The sequence below is a fragment of the Paralichthys olivaceus genome, chromosome 5 (assembly GCF_024713975.1).
Source record: "Paralichthys olivaceus isolate ysfri-2021 chromosome 5, ASM2471397v2, whole genome shotgun sequence".
NCBI lineage: Eukaryota > Metazoa > Chordata > Actinopteri > Pleuronectiformes > Paralichthyidae > Paralichthys > Paralichthys olivaceus.
In genome coordinates, this window is record NC_091097.1 from 14,344,174 (window position 1) to 14,363,348 (window position 19,175).

Consider the following 19,175-nt stretch of genomic DNA (forward strand, 5'->3'; position numbering starts at 1 on the left):
CTCATTTGACCAATATTCATATAGCTGTGGAACAATGTATTAAAAGTCTCCAACATTCTATCTCCCTACATTAGTGTATTTGCATCAAAAGAAGTTACTGAAGTGTGTTTAGATTCTGTGCCTTGCTTTAAAAGAGAGATTTGGGAAAGTTGCCAAGAAACTCCAGTTATGACAAGACATGATCTTGCACCGCTCTTGGCCTTTGTGAACGGCCAATGAAAAAGCCGCCCAGGTTCCAAAGAGTGCATAAACAAAACCACATTTTCAAAAGTGAAATAACACGAGTAACACTGGTTTAAAAACAATGCTTTATTCAGCCATTTTTACATCTACAGATCAATAAATAATCAGGATGTGCAGGTATTATAAGTCACCATTTCTCCTGTGATTTACCTGGTCCACCTCACAGCCCGACGCCTGCAGCAGAGGAAACACTTGATTAGCTTATCATTAAAATACAATTCAATCAAATGATGTATGCAGGTCATGTCAGATGTAAATTGTCTTCAAGATTCAATCAGAAGTCTAACGCATCATGATCATCACTCATAACCATTTAAAAGGACATTTCATACAATCAAAGACACTTACTGTGTTGTTCAGGCAGAGATTTATTTCACAACCGTGAACAGCGTCTGCAAATGAAGATAAAAATGCATGAGTGAGATGGATTTAAAAACACACATTATGAATGGTGTTAGTGAGACATGTCAGGGTGAAAGTTGACTTCATTTTAACATCAGAAGTCTAACGCACAGAAATCATCACTCGTAAAACCCAAGGAAAGAAAATATATTTTTTTCTCTAATAAATAATGAACAGCACCTCAGCAGGCCTTCATCTGCAGGTCCACGTGTGGATATGCAATCTCCTCAATCCCAGTTCATCACCAGCTCTGTGGAAAGTCATTCAAATAAAATGTAAGAGGGAATAAAACAAATATTTCAAACTTTTCCTTCATGCAATTTGATGTTTGTAGAAAATACTTATTTTACCATGTGACTTTCCTCGCCGGCGCGGCCTTGTCTCGGTGCTCGTACGCGCATGATTTTCGCGCTTTAATAATTTAAAACGAATTTCTCTTTAACCGCCTGAACCATTATAATGATAAGTAGATATAAACGTGTGGCGCTTCACAGCCATATTAAAAGCAGAGATTTGCAGTCGCGCAGGTCCGCCCGGAGAACACATGCTTCCAAAGGGGTGCTGCAGAAGTTAATGTCCGCCCGGATGTGGGTTTATAGCACATCCGGTGTCAGCAGAGCCGTTTCTGATTGGTCCACCGCGGATGTACGTCTCCCCTCCTCCACTCGTGTGGACGTCTGTCCCAAAGTCCAACCCCCTCATTTCAGGAAGAAACGGATCTCACAACGCTGCTGCTCTGGATCAAAGGTTTTAACGTTGCAGCGCCGATTAAAACAATATTTCGCAACGTCCACTCGTGAGCCGGAACAATCCACGTTTTCTATGTAGTCGACGGCCGTCCGGACCCACTCGTCTATCCCGGTTTGAGACCTCGAAACATGGACTGGACGGTGAGCAGCCGGGCCCTGGTGTGGTGCATCTTGTTGGCGTTGCTCTGCTGCGCTGGTCTCCCACAAAAGGTAAGAGGGCTAACCGGATAAGCTAGCTTAACCTGGGATAACGTTAGCTCGGAGTTTACCCGCTAAACCACATTTTAACCCAACACAGGCCGGTTATCTCCTTTCAGTGTTGACAAACTCTTTGCCATTTAGTCCTGTGTGTGTGTGTGTGTGTGTGTGTGTGTGTGTGTGTGTGTGTGTGTGTGTGTGTGTGTGTGTGTGTGTCCTGCAGAGAATAATCTTGTAGGTTTACACATGCTTCCTGGATACTACTGGAAAGATCACTGTGATAGGTTATCAGAGACTTGTGTTTGTGTGTGTATGTATTAATATGTGTCTGTGTGTGTCTGTCACTCGTTCTTGTTTATCTTCTGGACCTTTTCCAGCGTAAACACTTGTCTACTCAGGACCGGTGGACCTCATGGGGACCAAAGCCCAGTCCTAATGAAGCACTACGTCGATTTTGAGGTCCTAGTTGGGGTTCGGGGTAAGATGTGAGTTGTGGTTAGGTTAAAGTTAGGGTTAGGCACGAACTGGTTAAGGTTAAGGTGTTGGTTGTGCTTTCCACAATGGATGGAAATCTATACAGTGCCCTAACAAGAAAAGCTGCACAAACCTGTGTGTGAACCATGTGTTTATCATTTAGTTTTTTCTCTGAACCATATTTACCAAACCAGCCAATTCAAACTCTTATATTGAAGTGAATGTGAAGGCTTGATCATATGCTGTTAATCCTAGTGCTTGTTCACCAGCAGCAGCCTTGAAAATAAGCATTATTTGGAGTTCTGTGTGTTGCATGTATCAGAGTAGGCAATCCAGGCAGAGTAACCTGATGACTGGGTTGTGTTGATAATTCAAGGGGTCTTCTATATTGTGCTAAGTAATACATATACGCTTTGAATTGACATTCTCTGAACAGAAAAAGTAGAGGCTTGATGCAGGAAAGTAAATGGTTCTTACCAGGGCCTGTCATCCACACTTGGTTTACACTTTTTTTGAAGCCCTCCCTTGAGTTGATTATATCTCTACCTTCCATCTGAAGTTACAATCACAACATAAATCGGGTAGTGGTGAGGTGTTATCGAGTTTCATGATCCCTAGTGTTGGTGGCTGGTACAAAAGGGAGCTAGCTAACTTGTTGAAACTGATCCAGGTCCTGAGAACGGCTTGAGGCTGAGACTATTGGCTATCAAGCTACTAAACCACCTCAGCTAAGCAGCAGATTAAAGTAGCTTTATAATCCCCTATCATGTCTCAGGTTCTCCTCTTAGCCAACTAGACTGTCTATTAGAGTAGTGAGGGTGATATGCTATCTATAGTGTGTATGTGAGTATGTGAAAAAGAGAGAGAAGAAATGGAAGAGCAACAGAGATAGGACTCATTAGGTTCCCCTGTCACTGTTTTCTCTTCACAATATAGCTGCTTTTTAGTCTGCTGGTTTTTCCATTCTGCGGAGATGGTCCAGTGACTAAAATTCAGCTAGATGTTTCATCAGCCCTTACTGTTTGTTTTTTCCTCTCACCGTACACTCATGCCTCACCACACACATCTGTGGACACCTCATAACAACCCCAATATTGATACTTTTAACTAGTTTAACATTACTATGTGTATAGTTTGTCCATTGTTGACACCACCACCTTGGTTTATCTCTTCAACATTTCAGGTTCAGTTTGAACTAAGATATGCTGATTTGGTCAAAAAAAATTATTGTGATCTTAGACTATCTTATCACAACAGTAGATTTGCTGTGCTTTGACTGAGTGTGCCTGAGCGACGGCCAACACGTGACACTCGCCCCACTGTAAGCAGAACCATGCAGAGAGCAACTGATAGTGGCTGTGTGGACAAGGGGGATTTCAAAATGTCTCTCCACTGTTCTCCGCCAAATAAAATAAAAAAAGTGAAACACATCAAACAATCAAAGACTCTTTTTGTGAAGGAAATCAAACATCCTGAGCCCTGTAATCATTGACCCAGTTGTGTACACCTCAAATTGCCACTTTCATGTTGGATTTTAAGATGGATGGATCATCAAGTTACATTTTGCTCACATTTCCTCATGTACAAAAAGTTGTTTTTTTAACTTTCTAACGCGTGTTGCTGCACTACATCCTCTAATACAAGTAAAGAGGTGAGATAAACATTTCTTGGTATTATCTTGGTTCCTGTGTTGAATCTTGCTTGCACTAAAGCAAGCTGCAATGAGGTTGCTTATTGCTGCAGATGCTGTGAGATTGCGCCACTCTTCAACAGAAATTAAGTTCCAGTTTGGACCCAATCAATATATTGTTTAGTTAAGATTAGGAGATATCCTTTTTATTAATAATCTCTAGAAATATAAGATTTTGTCTTTTAAAGACACTGTTGTCAGGACATGATGACTTCTTTATTCTCACATTGAACTTCTGATACAATTCACGATTTGATTTCCTGTTTTTTAACAAAAGCCACAGTTGCAGCATGACTTCTATACATGTTATTTTCCATCACACTCTCCATCTCAGACTTTGAATAAATCATATTTATTAAAATATTACTTTTGAAAAGGGATTCTTTGCATCTTCCCTTCTCACAAATGGCAACCATGTCATTATCATTACGACTCTCCCCTGCATGTTTTTGTGGCCGTATTACCATCTAAAAGTTTAAAAGGATGATGCATGGATAAGGCAACACTCTAAAAGCCTGTTTTATTTTAGGATGCAGGACAGTCATGATGGTGAACATTGTTTTTCTGAGACAAGTGATTCTTACAGCTTGAAGCCACGGAGGGCAAGCGATGGCCTCAGAATTTGCCAGGACTCAATATGTAACTGGCTTACACAACACCACAACATTTTTCTTTTACACACAGAAGAAGGAAGTGAATGTTTCAGTGTTGTAACACGCTTTATAATTTGCCTCCACAGTTACTTTAAGCAGCCAGACATTGTAAACCAGATGTTTGTGAAGACTAACACTACGCAGTATTCAGCTGTTATTGGAATATCAGAGTCCATCCAAAACAAGCAGACTAACAGATGTTCAGAAAGTTATTTGCTTGTGAAACCAAAAAACCTGACGGAGGCTATAGCAGGGCTTTCGGGGGTGGGGGCACATTCGTTATGGTTCTTTCAGTGCAGTTGTGTGATGCTCGCAGCTTTGCAGGCAGCCCAGTGGGAACAGTCACAGGTGCACAATATTGACTCAAATGCTTGTATAAGATGTGAGACTACCACAGGGGTTCTTTAGGCAAATGTGGAAAGACTCTGTTTCTTCCTGTGAAATGTGCAGTTCATGAGATTGTTTGGACCTTGATTTCTGTCTGGCCAGTTACCACATGCAAGCATTTTCCCAAATTTAAACTGAAGAAAACACAGGGAGACTGAAGTGGGTTTGGAAAACACCCACCCACTCCTCTCAGTTTGTCTGGTCCCAGTCAGTTATTGGTTTTGTAAGGAAACGCCCTGAGTGGTGATGTTTGTACTCACAGTACCACATACTGAGCCTGATTTAATAGCCCTGGATGATTTGTTTGTGTTTGGATTAATAGCACTTCACCCACCTTTCTTAAATCCTGGATAAATGCTCAGAAGATTGAGTTAGTATTTAAAAACTGGTCATCTACATTATATGTAAGGAGCTATTTACATTGTCCCCTTGCGACCTGTTCTGACGGATTAGCCAGGGATGTTGATCAATACCGGGATGATTCAGCAAGAGAGTTAGGTCTGTCTCACCTGCCCAGATGTTCTAAGACTGCTACAGTAAACATGGCATTCCCAGGTTTTCATTCAAAACTGATCCTAATCCTAGGCAACTGTAGGGGCTGATGTCAGATCATAAGTGGGGTGGGAATCAGTTTAAAAAGTATGAAGAGCAGTACAGGTCCGGCTGAGGTCATGCAATTTTCTTTGGTTTGGTGGTCAGTCACAGCTCTCAGACTCCCCCACTGGAACTCTTCCTGCACAACTGGTGGTTATCAAGAGCAGTGTTTTTAGAATTCCTTAGTGGGTGAGTGGAGCACACGTCACCCACATAGTTGTTAATTCTGGCATAAGCCAAGTCATGAGGCCGGGTCACTTAGCTGCTGTAGTGGTTTTTGGTTCATTTGTTTTCTCTGGGTTTCTTTTGTTTGATTTTCCCTTTGTGTGTCTCTTGCCTCTGTCCATGACTGTATGCCATTTACTGAACCCATCCACCCTTGTATTCACGTGTCTGCTTATCTTCCCTGTATTTCTGGGTGGTAGTAAAAGATCCTGGAAAGACAGGTTCCCATATGGCCCGGCAGTTCACTGTTCATCTGTGCACGGTTAAGCTGGAAGTGCTCTTTTCATTTGTTTAATTGCAGAAAGTATCAAAAAGGCCAAACCGTCACTAAAGTGAATGCTGTGTTGTAGTGTGAGTTAAGTGTTGAACATGCACATGTGCTCTTGGCCGGTTTGTTTGCCTTCTTCCATGTTGCAGCGCTGTAGCTCCAACTGTTACTTCAAATCCTCTGACAGAGCTTGTTCAGTAGCCAGGCCCCAATCAGTCACCTTGATAGTCACACCCCTTCCGGTTGTCTTCTTCCACTGTCATTGTAATGTGTTGATTAGAGGATCGGCTGCAAGATGTCGTTATATCTGTGTGTGCATATTCTTAATCTTTGATCCCAATGTGTGTGTGTGTGATGTTAAATGATGTCTGAGTGATTAGTGGCTGAAGTCATTATTCACAACCCCAATGCAGTTGCACACATTTTGACCTTACCTGTGGATTTAAGTGGGAACCATCATGCTCCCTCATGCCTGTTCACCAAATTTAAATTATTTGATCATTTTAAATCACATGTATTATAAATAAATTGTATAGATATGTTAGTGCTGAATAGAAATGTGGTTGGGTGTCACCACATGCATCCTGTTATGTTTTTGTGTGTGTGTTTTTCTGTAGGGGTTTTGCAGTGCCGGCACAGTTTCCCTCCCTGAAAGCCTGCTCTTTGTGTCCACCCTGGATGGAAACCTGCATGCTGTTAACAAGAAATCAGGCTCTATCAAATGGACTCTGAAAGAAGGTAAGAGGAGAGCACTGGAGTTGAGTGTAACTCCCAAGTTGTTTGTATGACTGGTTGAAGGCACAGTGTCTTATTTGGGTTACATTTGCAAAAACAAAGTGCCCTTGTGTGCCGCCACAGGTAAGACAATGAGACCCCACTGCCTCTCTTCTCCACAACAGTCAAAACTTAAGTGCAGAACCCCTGTTCAATGTAGTTGGTGAATCACCAATATGAACTTTTATAGTTGTTAAAAATGTTGTATACAAAAGCGCAATCTGCAAAAACTAATCTGAAAAGAAGTGTGTACCCACAACCAAACTTTAAATCACAATTAAAAACAATTAAAACGTGGTACTACTTCAAATACTACGGTTAAACATATATCTCTAATATTCTCTAATACAGTCTAGGGTTTATTACCATCACATTAAGTAAAACCTTTATGTTTATGTTGAGAAACCAAAAGATAATCAATGGCTCTTTATTGAAATGCAAATTCTCGTAATTTATTTTGTTAAAAAATTACCAATTAGGCCTTTCCATTTGTATTTGTGCAGTAGGAAACATTTTCCAGGATTAAATCTTGTGTTTAAGTTGTACTTGAGGAAAATGCTGAGAGATGTTGCTGTTAGGCATGGAAACAGGTTAATTATTAACGGAGAGAGGGGCAAATATAGCCTGTAATCAAGGTCAAGAGTGGGCAAGGGTAAGCAAGTTTGCTGTAGTTTCACCTTAAACAGCATGTGCGGTGGTTAACATGCTAATGTAAGCACTACATGCTTTTAGATTTCATGAGATTAGATAGACTGAAGTGTTATCCGAAAACATATTGGGAAAAACTACTCTTGTTTCTAGAAGCTAATAACTCTCTGAGAAAACAGTCAAAAGAGACACAATATGACATTTGAAGACTTTCCTGTTTTATTCACGCAGTTTCTCAAATTTGAGTCTACAAGTCCTGGTTAGCTGCACCTAATTCCCAAATCATTAATAATCAGAAGAGGCTGCTTCCTCCGCATCATCTGTTTTTCTGGAAGAGCTGTTGAATATAAATTTGCCCAGTTCTGCACCAGGCTTTGCACACACCTGTTGTTGTTGTGCTTCAGTCAGGAAACCATACACCTACATAATAAGGGGGATGCACAAATGTTTGCCCTGGACCAAGCCGGTACAGCTCAGCCCACACGGGTGTCCTCTCTCTGTTTGCTTGTCACTCCTCGTAGGCGTTGCAAACATGTATTTGTATTTAAGCCAACCATGGCTTTTTTTGCAACACAGAAAACCATTGTTTAGTCGCCAGCCGCTGTAATTACATCTAATGAATGCAGATGCTTCTTGAGCACAACAGTCATTGACCACATTGGTAATCCTGCCCCCCCCACCCCTGCTAATTTGACCCCTTCAGGCACCACCACAAAGATCAGCACCATCTGGTTCACGCCCTGTATGTTCACACTGCAGGGATCCGTGTGTTTGTCTACTAGCAATGAAGGTGTGGTCTTCATACTGTGGCTCTCCTCTTAAAAAGCCGTTGTAATGTTTTATCTTTTGTTTTAAGAATCACTATGGCATTTTAATCTTCTATATATATATGTGTTTTTCCCTCCCTCCATGCTGCTGCTATTTGTTATTCATACCACATGGTATAAAATTCAACCTGCAGGGACCTTAAAACATGATTTGAAGAAAATAATTTTAAGAAATTTCCCCATTTGTGGGACAATAAAGGTATTCTGAATCTGATAATGTAATGAATACAATTAAAAGAATGGCTCAATAAGAAATGTCTGCACTTCCCTTACTCACAACACATCACTAATATTTTTTTACAAATTGTCTCTGTCTCTCAAGAAAGTTTCTAATCTCAAAAAAAAAAAAAAAAAGATTTCCGATCTGTGCTGGATGCAAAGCAGCGTAGCATTACTTACTGTATACTTAACATAACACTTCACATAATGTCAGTATGATGAAATCAATTAATATGGTGCCTTTTCTCAAGCACCTCTTCATCTAATCATATTTTAGTCAGATGTAGTTTTTAAATTTTACTTTGCCTCCCCTAAATAATCACAAACTACAATGGTGACAGTGAATTTTGCTTTTTGGAGTGACCCATTGTTCCCATTGATGTTACATGCTCCTTTTACAGTTTGCCAACATGACTGTTTGCTTTTTCGTGTTTGCCACAGGGGAATCGGTTTTTTATTTGGACTTTGTCTTCAGTGTGGATGAATGTCACTTGTGTTCATGTCATTCTCTTACACAACAGCTAATAGCCATGGTTTCCATTGTCTAATATTCTTGTTTATCTTGTCTCCTTCACTCTCCTCACAGATCCAGTTCTTCAGGTCCCCACACATGTGGCGGAGTACGTATCTTTGAGTTATTTTCTGCATGGTAACACTGTCATATGTCCTCATTCAGTTGGTGGATGCAAATGAATGTAGTAACCTGTTGAGCTTGTCTTGTTTGTGACGCAGACTAATTGCTCAAATACTCTCCCTTCGCTTGGCTTAAGATGTGATGCAGTATCTTTTTTACTCTCTCCACCAGGCCGGCGTTTCTGCCTGACCCAAATGATGGCAGCCTGTACTCTCTGGGAGGGAAGAACAGCGAAGGCCTCACAGTAAGAGGAAACAAATCTATCACAAATTCTGTTCTCCCCTCTTGAGCAAGAAACACTCTTCAGTTCCCTTTTCTATAGTAAAACACCTCATGATACATGCGTCAGGCTGAAAATAATGCACCTTCATTCTGAAGTTGTGGTTGTGGGGACGCATTGAGGATGTTCCCATATCTTGCAGGTTGTGGCTAGCTAATGTGGATTCATGTCTCCCAAACAGAAATTGCCATTCACTATCCCTGAGTTGGTCCAAGCTTCTCCCTGTCGCAGTTCTGATGGCGTCCTTTACACGGGTATGACTGCCTCTCAAATACAAATGATGCCTTTTGACAACATGTGGTTCTGTATGCTGCACGCTTCTTGCCTGCTGAGCACTGGCGTTTGAACCATTCAATTGTGAGACTGAAATTAATTGCGGTCATGAATTTTCTTATCCACAAACGTGTGTTGTCCATGTCCCAGTGCGTCTCCTCAAATAAATGAGGCTGGTGTTATCTGGCTTTGACAGAATACGTTACGGTACCTTTCTCTTCCACTCAACCTCCGACCACAGCCTTTGCTCTTTTGAATTTACAACAGCTAGCAGAGGAGAGTGGGGGACATTTGGCTCCCTGCTGTCGTGATCTGTGAAGCTATTGTTTTCATTCAACTGACACTGCTGCCAACATAAAAATGATTGGCGAAGCAAAGGTCTAAAAAGGCTTCAGGTTTAGATTTGAGGAAATGCTCAGGCAAAATCTTCCTCCTCAGACAATCCAACAGCCAAGAGGTTGTTTTCCAGTTTATGGTTTTATGTTAATCTGTAATAATAATATATGATTAGGGTATGATTGCAGCTCCCTGGATTGACGCAACAGTTGAGATGCCGAAAGACAAAAGAGGAAATGGGCCAATCGTTTAATGATAGAATGGCACCACCCAGCACTGTGAAGGTTAAATGCCTGCATGTTATTCTGCTTGCCTTGGCTTGTACATTGTGCTCCCATTTGGTCAATTTGACAGTTTCTTGAAAATAACCATGTCAGTTTTCTCTAGATAGGTTTAAATCAGAAATGTTTTTGGTGTGATTAGACCTCAGATAAAACACCACAAATAACTCCAGGGCAGACATGCATGCAGTGGGTGTCAGTTTCCAGAGTAGATAAAGGTAGCAGCAGCTAAGCCAGAATTATTTTGTTAAATCAAGTAGGCCTGGGCAAAATGGCAAAAAATTATAAAGAGATAAAAAGTTTAATATCAGTTTATTTAGTCATTTGTCATATTATTATTATTATTATTATTTGAATTACAAGTTTAAAGACTGAGTGATGAAAATAATGTTGTGATCATCGATATTGTTTTATTGTCCATTGCTGCGTTTTATAACCACATAGATTATGAAACTGACATACTTGTGCTTTTGCCAGGAACAATATTAATGCTGTAACTGTGTCAGAGGGTGGATCATTTATTCTACGTGCTTATCTATGTGATCATAAACAGGTAAAAAGCAAGACTTGTGGTATGTGGTGGACCTGTTGACTGGTGAGAAACAACAGACCCTGACTTCATCCTTTGCTGAGATGCTGTGTCCCTCTTCATCCCTTCTTTATCTTGGACGCACAGGTAAAAACTGACCTTATTTCCAGCTCAACCGAATCAGCTATTGATTTGGCTAATCAACTATTTGTCTTTCATGCTCTAACCCCAGATTGCAAACACTTACACCTGTTAGCAGGCATACCAAGCTTTTCTTTTACATGGGTTAACCTGCCAAAAAGGCGGATTACTCCTCTCCCATCGCCTTTCTGTTTTTTTCCCTGGTGAGTCATGTTTAACTTCGTGAAGATGCCGGAAACTGAGAAGCTCTCTCATCTTGCTGTCTTGCCAGTGTTGCATCTCGCATGATGCAGAATAATTTCACCTAGAAATTACTGTTGATTATTTCCATTCCCATTGCAGACAAAAGCCAGATGTTAGTGTGTTTTTTGATCAGTGGAAAAGGGGCTTTATATACAACCAACCCCCAATTTGCCCCTACAGTCCTTAACATCTGAGGAAGCTGGGATAGTAATTGCAGCCTTACAAACTGAATACTTACACCACATATGCAGGATTGTGTTTCACAGTTGCTCCACATATCTTATTCTATGAATTCCTCTCTGAGCAAAAGTAAATTAACACCACTTTGCACACCCAGAAATGAATACTTGGAGCCGGTCTTTCGAATGTGTGACGTAAGGAAAGAAATACAAATGTTGTTCCTGTGAGGGTAAATCTCTCTTGTTCATCTGCTTGTTAGAGTATACCATCACCATGTATGACACTAAGAGTAGAGAGCTGCGCTGGAATGCCACCTATTCAGACTATGCCTCCACCCTTCCTGATGATGACACTAAATACAGTAAGACCCTCAGACACTCTGCCTCTTCTGTAGCTGAAGTTCCTGGCAAGCGGTGCAATCACATGTCCACTCTTTGGTTCCCCACAGAGATGGCTCATTTTGTGTCCAATGGCGACGGCCTTGTGGTGACTGTGGACAGTGAATCTGGAGACGTTCAGTGGGTTCAGAACTACAACTCTCCAGTGGTGGCCATGTACATCTGGCAGCGCGAGGGCCTCCGCAAAGTTCCCCACACAAACGTGGCTGTGGAAACCCTGCGTTACCTCACTTTCATGTCAGGAGAGGTCGGCCGCATCACGCAGTGGAAATACCCATTTCCAAAAGAGAAGAAGCCAAAGAATAAGTTCATGTAAGCAGACTGAGTTCAATGATTGACTGAGGTCCATATATGTGGACTTTTATTTTTATGATTGTTGTGACTTTTCTCATTTGTATTTTCTTTATAAGACATCAGCTAAAACAATATATTTTTTAATGCCATTTAGGCTCTTGAATACTTTTCAGAAAACAGGATTAAGGAGATTTCTTCAACATGTTTGAAGCTTCAGTGTCTTAAGTTTTGGGAATAATGTCAGATTGCTTAATGTTGGGATGGAGTCTGGACATGTAAAATCCAATGAGTGGGTGCTGCATAACATTTTTTCAATTCTAGACTCACACTGCTGCACTGTTTTTTTGTTCACACCTGCTTCTGCTGAAAATGACAACGGACTTTCAGTGGTTGATTCATTGTGAAGATTTTATCCGATTAGGGAAGTGACAACAAACTCTGAAAACTCTTGTGAATTTCACATTTATGCTTGTTCTCTTCAAGGGCCACTTTGTATGTGGGTAAATACTCTACCAGTCTGTACGCCTCTCCCTCTCTGGTGCATGATGGAGTCACTGTGGTGGTGAGTGACAGTTGCATGTGTTTTTTCATTTAAGCAAAGTTGGTTCTTTAACAGTGAGACATGAAGATAAAAATAATGAACAAACAAATATTTTTGAGTTTATTAAGTGCCTACACGTTCCTTTGTAATTGATCTCCTTTTTAGAATGTTTGGTAATTGCTCTTCACTTTTGTTGAGTGGTTTTTAGGTATGCCAGTGAGTTTGAATGCATACATCCTGTTTCATTTGTGTCATAGTTTGCCCCGGCTAAAGTCACCCTGGTCACATGCCTTTGTTCCCTGGAATAGTAGTTTACAGCTCTTAAAGATTGCCATTGATTTTTCTTTCTGTTTATCCACAGCCTCGTGGCAGCACCTTTCCCATGCTGGAGGGTCCTAATAGCAAGGAAACTGAAGAGGACAAGGAGTGTGTCATCACACCCAGCACCAGTGTCAAGTTCAAACCTGCGCTTCGGGAGCAAAACCGCATCAACTTCATGAGGAACTACCTGCTGTTAATAGGTATTACAATAGTAGATATTGTAAATAACAGGTCTAATGTGTCTTTTAGCTTCTCACTTTCAATCTTACCTGTTATACTAATAACCACGCTTTAACTACCATCACCCACAAAGTCTTAGTTTCACTGTGGCAGTTAATATGGAACTATTTTATATCAATAGAAAACTGTGAAATTGTTATTACTGCTATTGGGTTAGAGTTAGGGTTATTACTGCTATCACTATTACTGCATGTTGAAGTTTTGGCTGATGGTTGATCTGTTGCACTTCGAATGTTACACTGACACTGCCCTCTGCTGGTTGTTGTGTATAACAACAAAGGTTTTTGGGTCAGACAAATGCCCACGATTCAGCTGCTCCTGATGATTGCATTTCAGGCCATCATGAGACGCCCCCTGAAGCTCACACCAAGATCCTAGAGAAGTTCCCCGACAGCTTCCCTCGCAATCAAGGCAACGTCATCCCACCCACCACTGACAAGAAAGTAGAGGAGGTCTGTGTCAGTGTGTGATACATGGGATATTTTGCTTTTCCAGATATAACCTAGCATGTGCGGGTTTTCAATCTTTTCCCCCCTGTCCTCACTTCTGCTCCCCCCTCCCACCATGTTGTAGAAGGTGAATGATAGTGGTATGGATGACGGCCCCCCTTCTCCTCTGCCTGAAACATCAATCCAAGAACCTGGGGCTGGTGGTCGCACCGTGCGTCCAGAAGCTCCCATGGACTCTATGCTCAAAGACATGGCCACAATCATCTTCTCCACCTTCCTACTGGCTGGATGGGTTGCCTTTGTGATCACCTACCCTCAAGTAAGTTCAACATCACCACCTAGTGGACTGTTGTGTAGCTGCCACCAGTTAAAATAGATCGATGTAAACTGTATTACTGTTAGGAAATATGTCATGTCCTTCCGAAGGGTCACAGAATTAATTAAGGGGCGGTTAAATGATTGATAAAACAAAGTTTTAATTCTTTATTTTCTTTTCATAGAGTTAAGGCCCAAAATATCTTTTAGTGGAGAATGTACAATGTTTTCCTGTGAGATGTTGTTGGAGTAGAAGTATTACTTAGAATAAAATGGAAAAAGTACCGTAAATTGTTCTTAAGTACTGTACTTGGGTGTGTACTTTGTCACTTTTCAGCTCAGGTTGAAACAAGACTTTAAGTCGTTTGTTATCACCAATAAGTCCTGAAGTAGCTCCAATGTTCATTACCAGTAATACACACGTCAAATATCTCGGTGGACCAAATGATAAACCAACAACTTCACAAAATAACAAAACTAAGTGCTCTGTCCTCTCGCCACAGAGTGTTAACAAGCAGCAGCAGCTGCAGCACAAGGAGTTCCAGAGACAGATGGAGGAAAGGTTGGACCTGCTCCAGAGACAGCAGCCGTTTCCCCCTGCAGACGTGGGATTGGCCCCAGACAGCGACTACCTGGAGGTGGCCCGCACTCGCTCAGAATGCTCAGACCACAGCAGCCCCAACGTCACCCCCCGGGCCTCCAACCACTCAAATCTATCTGTGTCTGAGTTGGGCAGTTCGGCCAATGAGCATGAAGATGGAGGTAAGTTAAAATTGCATTCCCACTTTTGACTGGTTGTGTCTTTTTTAACTTTTAATAACTGTTTCAAACCAGTCTAAAATTCTCTTTTTGCAGAAGAAGACTCCAACGTTGTCCGAGTGGGCAACATAACTTTTCATCCCAAAGAGGTCTTGGGTCATGGTGCTGAAGGTACCATCGTATACAAGTAAGTCTGAACAACATCAATAGTTATTCGTAACTTTTGTTGAATTTGTGAAACACTGAAGAACTTCATTCCTATGTTGTATTTCCATTGTTTCCCCACAAGGGGTCAGTTTGACAACCGTCCAGTGGCAGTGAAGAGAATTCTCCCAGAGTGCTTCAGCTTTGCAGACAGAGAAGTTCAGCTGCTGAGGGAGTCGGACGAGCACCCAAATGTCATCCGCTACTTCTGCACCGAGAGGGACCGTCAGTTCCAGTACATCGCCATTGAGCTGTGTGCTGCTTCGCTTCAGGAGGTAATGAATCATAGATTCAATTGTGTTGTTCTTCTGCAAAATTCAAGTGTTTTGGTTATAGCAGCTTTATTTCAGTTTTCATAATGATGCACTACCTGTTCTGTGTCGTTAGCAAACACGTGTATTGTAAGTGGGGGAGGGGTAGCCAGAATTATTTGTTATTTGTCATTTTGTCATTATTAAGAGAACATTAATAAATAAAATAAAACTACTTCCATGCTAAATTTTATTTTGTGCCACACACTGCTTCAACATATGTCAACCTAGTTTTTTAACTTCCTGATTGTCGTCTTCATCTTTGTAGTATGTGGAGAGGAAAGATTTTGACCGTCATGGACTAGAGCCAGTTATGCTGCTTCAGCAGACCATGTCAGGACTGGCACATCTGCACTCTCTCAACATAGGTATTCATCCGTGAATATGAAATCACTTCCACATTCTCATTATTTTTGGGTTATAAATTACTGAACTGTAAATACACCACTGACCTAGCTGACAGCATGTTTTTTTTCTCCTCTAAATTTTCTCCTTCAGTCCACCGAGACCTGAAACCACACAACATCCTGGTGTCCATGCCCAATGCCCATGGTCGGGTCCGGGCCATGATTTCAGACTTTGGCTTGTGTAAGAAGCTCGCAGTGGGCCGCCACAGTTTCAGTAGACGGTCTGGGGTGCCAGGCACTGAGGGCTGGATCGCTCCTGAAGTTCTCAGTGAGGACTGCAAAGACAACCCGGTGAGTCCAGGGCGCAGGAGCAGCTCTCTCATGGTCAGGGTCTGACATAATCATTTGCCCGGGTAGCAGCCATTTGTCTGATAGTAACCATGTTAATACAATTAACTGAATAAGCCAACATTAGAAAACTTAGCTATTACAAATTGTGTTGAATGTTCACTTTCATCACATGCAACACTTTTTACTTTCGTGTTTACAGACGTGTGCTGTAGATATCTTCTCTGCTGGTTGTGTGTTTTACTACGTGGTGTCTCTGGGAAGCCACCCTTTTGGCAAGTCTCTGCAGAGGCAAGCAAACATTCTGCTCGGGACCTACAGCCTCGATCATCTACAGACTGACAAACATGGTGAGGATCTGACGTCTGGTTTTGTGGTCTCGGGTGAATTCCAGATTAGTATAACGATAGTTATGTAGATGCCTGTAAATTTAGATTATTGAGGGTAGCGTGGATGTGTTTGGTACAGTTTTGGGGATTCTTATATGGTGACTAAAATATATGATTGTTTGAATGACTTACAGGGGACATTGTAGCCAGAGATCTAATAGAGCAGATGTTGAGCATGGAGCCCCACCACAGGCCCTCAGCTGAGAGCGTTCTCAAGCACCCTTTCTTCTGGAGCCTGGAGAAGGAGCTGCAATTCTTCCAGGTCACTTTTTTGAACTCCTCTGCCAGTTTCACTGCTAATTCTAAAGAATTTTTTAGGCTGCCCCCAGCTGTGGTATAAACCTCTGCTTACACAAATCACATCGTGTTCTCCCAGGCTTCTTCAAAATTGTTTTAATCCACGTTTTATTTATAAACTTCATCATAATTCCAGCCTGTTTTAATTAAATCTGGACAGTGATGCCAGGCTGTCTTTATTGTACTGTGTAAAGAGCTGAGTCTTCACAAGCCAACAACTCGATGATGCAGGATGTGTAAAAATCATCCTCTCCGGTCCTAAAAGCCAAATATGAATCTGGTGAACTTTCATCAATTTACGAGCATGTTGCTTACACCTTCAGTTATAGAAATGGGAACTATTTTCTTCTAAAATAGAGACTTTCTATATAATAACAGCTTTTTGAATGAGAACACGATGGCAGGCTGCCTGACGATTAAAGTCGTTGAAACTCACGCACTTTTTTTCTTTGTGGTTGCTCGCAGGATGTAAGTGACAGAATAGAAAAGGAACTGCTGGATGGACCAATCGTGAGACAGCTGGAGAGAGGGGGGAGGGCTGTTGTCAAGGGTGACTGGAGAGAGCACATCACAGTACCTCTGCAGACAGGTATGACACAGCTAAAACTGAAACATGTCAAATACAAGCACCAGGAGCCACATGGTAGAAAGTAGTCCTGTTTGTTGACTTGCATGAAACTGTGACTTGCATGAGTGTGTGTCTATGATTCGTCTGCATTGCCACAAACGCGATGTCACCACCCTAAGATATTTTCTACGACTTATCTCTGAACTTTGCACTTTGTTCTGTTGATTAATAAAAACATTTTGGTTTTGAAAATACAGATTGATAAATGAAGTTTTTTATGTTGGTATATAGTTGTATATGCTATTATAACTGCAGTATTAAAGTATTCTAAAGTACCTTTATTAAAACTAGCTAATTGTTTAATACTTAACACTTTTTTGTTTGTCGACCATTTGAAGTATCACAGACATCAGATGTTATCTTGATGAAACATAAAACCCACTAATCTCACCTATCTGTTCTTCCATTTCTTAATTTTCCCTGTTCAGTAAGTTTGATTTCTTCAGGTAAATGATGAATAAAAAGACAGCTGAGTCATTTTAGCATTTCCTGATTTCCTTTCTCTTTTCCGGCAGATCTGCGTAAATTTCGCTCATACAAGGGTGGGTCGGTCAGAGACCTGTTGCGTGCAATGAGAAACAAGGTAAGCGTGTATTCTCGCAGCTACTGTTTGGTGTTAAAATGAAACAGGTTTCTACCTTCAGATTTAATTTGTAACCTTCCTCCACAGAAACACCATTACCGAGAGTTGCCTGCTGAGGTACAGGAGACTCTGGGCTCCATCCCAGATGACTTTGTCTCCTATTTCACCTCCCGCTTCCCCCACCTGCTAATGCACACCTACCTGGCCATGTGGACCTGTGCGCCTGAGAGGCCGTTCCTGCCTTACTACTCTACTGCAGTGCAGCCTGCAAAAACACAGGCCCAGTACACATACCAAGGGCCACAAAGACAAAAGGAGCAATGCACTCAAAACCTGCCAACACACACATCACCAACTGTCTCAGAGACCCTGGAACCTTCACATTCATCACAGCCAGTGCAGGTCTGTCAAGTAACGCCGGCTGAATCCGTACCCTCGGCATCACCAGATGAGGTTGTATCTTCACATATGCCAGTTCAGACAGTGAGGCCAGAAGCGTCAGCACCCTCATCTGACTGGCACAGTCAAACAGTGAACTCAACATTTGCCCCAGAGTTGCAAAGAGAATCAGTTCAGTCTGAAATGCACACACTGCCAAATCCTCCTACACTGAACAATGATCCAGTGTGAACTGGAGTCACTGGGACCCAGCACAGATCGGAGCATTGCCTTTTATAGAGTGGACAAATCGTGGGGCGTAGTTTCTGAGCTTTGAGCTGGTGAGGACCAGGCCTGCAGTGCCTGGGATCCACTGCTAGGAGCTGCAGCTGCACCTCTCTGGTTTAAGTGCCTTCTGCTCACCTGGGTTAAAATGTTCCCAACAGAACCGCCCATAAGTCTGCCTCTGTCCAGAGGAAGTCAGACACCCAGGAGGGTGTGGCTGGACATTTTCTTGTCCCTTGACTGACCACAAACATGCCGGGGTATTGTTGAACATGTGGGTAGTTTTATTGTGCAATGTTGTATTTCTGAGTGAGCCTGGTCACTACACAGTGGCTGTATGTATATTTTTGTATAGACTGATTCAAAATTTGAATTATCGGTGATAAATCATTTAATGTGGCCGATGTGCCTTGTTTTTTTGGTTTTTTTTAACATCACTGTGCTATATGGGTACAGATCTTTAAAACTGAATATGCTAAATGTGCTTAATTCCAGTTAATGCTGCTAGACCGCTTCTCTTTTGTCAATGAAACTTTTGTGCTGACTCATAGAGAGTTAATTTAGCATGGACTGTTCCAAAGGGTGTTCAGGGCGTTGTCTGAATACAGCAGGTGATTTTATCTTCATTCAATTATGTAATCAAATGAGTTTAGGGGTCATGCTGCAGAAAGCTCGTGTATGATTACTTCTCAAAGGGTCTCAAAGTGAAGATGATGACATGCATATTAAATTCTATTTTTTTATAGTAAGACCTTGTTGTTGATTTTGATGCATTTCAAAATGGGAATGAGGAAATAAAACAAATAAAATCAGAAATGATTATTTTTCCTCAGTTAAGTC

At 41.6% G+C, this 19,175-nt stretch overlaps 1 protein-coding gene and 1 long non-coding RNA gene across 2 annotated transcripts; one reads left to right on the forward strand and one right to left on the reverse strand.

Moving 5' to 3' along the window:
* Positions 1–294: 294 nt before the first annotated feature.
* On the reverse strand, positions 295–1,343 carry LOC109638732 (uncharacterized). Its single transcript, XR_002203355.2, has 4 exons — positions 996–1,343; positions 826–895; positions 592–635; positions 295–417 (listed from the first exon to the last, which is right to left on the reverse strand). It is a non-coding gene; the product is annotated as an uncharacterized lncRNA (long non-coding RNA).
* Positions 1,344–1,470: 127 nt separating this feature from the next.
* On the forward strand, positions 1,471–19,151 carry ern1 (endoplasmic reticulum to nucleus signaling 1). Its single transcript, XM_020101848.2, has 22 exons — positions 1,471–1,604; positions 6,501–6,621; positions 8,938–8,971; positions 9,157–9,229; positions 9,447–9,519; positions 10,709–10,831; positions 11,508–11,609; positions 11,697–11,958; positions 12,424–12,502; positions 12,843–13,002; positions 13,379–13,494; positions 13,616–13,810; positions 14,310–14,568; positions 14,662–14,752; positions 14,855–15,044; positions 15,349–15,448; positions 15,579–15,778; positions 15,978–16,125; positions 16,299–16,426; positions 16,927–17,050; positions 17,605–17,672; positions 17,760–19,151. Exons 1-22 carry the CDS (start codon positions 1,524–1,526, stop codon positions 18,300–18,302), a joined length of 3,270 nt encoding a protein of 1,089 aa, XP_019957407.2. The 5' UTR covers positions 1,471–1,523; the 3' UTR covers positions 18,303–19,151.
* Positions 19,152–19,175: the final 24 nt, after the last annotated feature.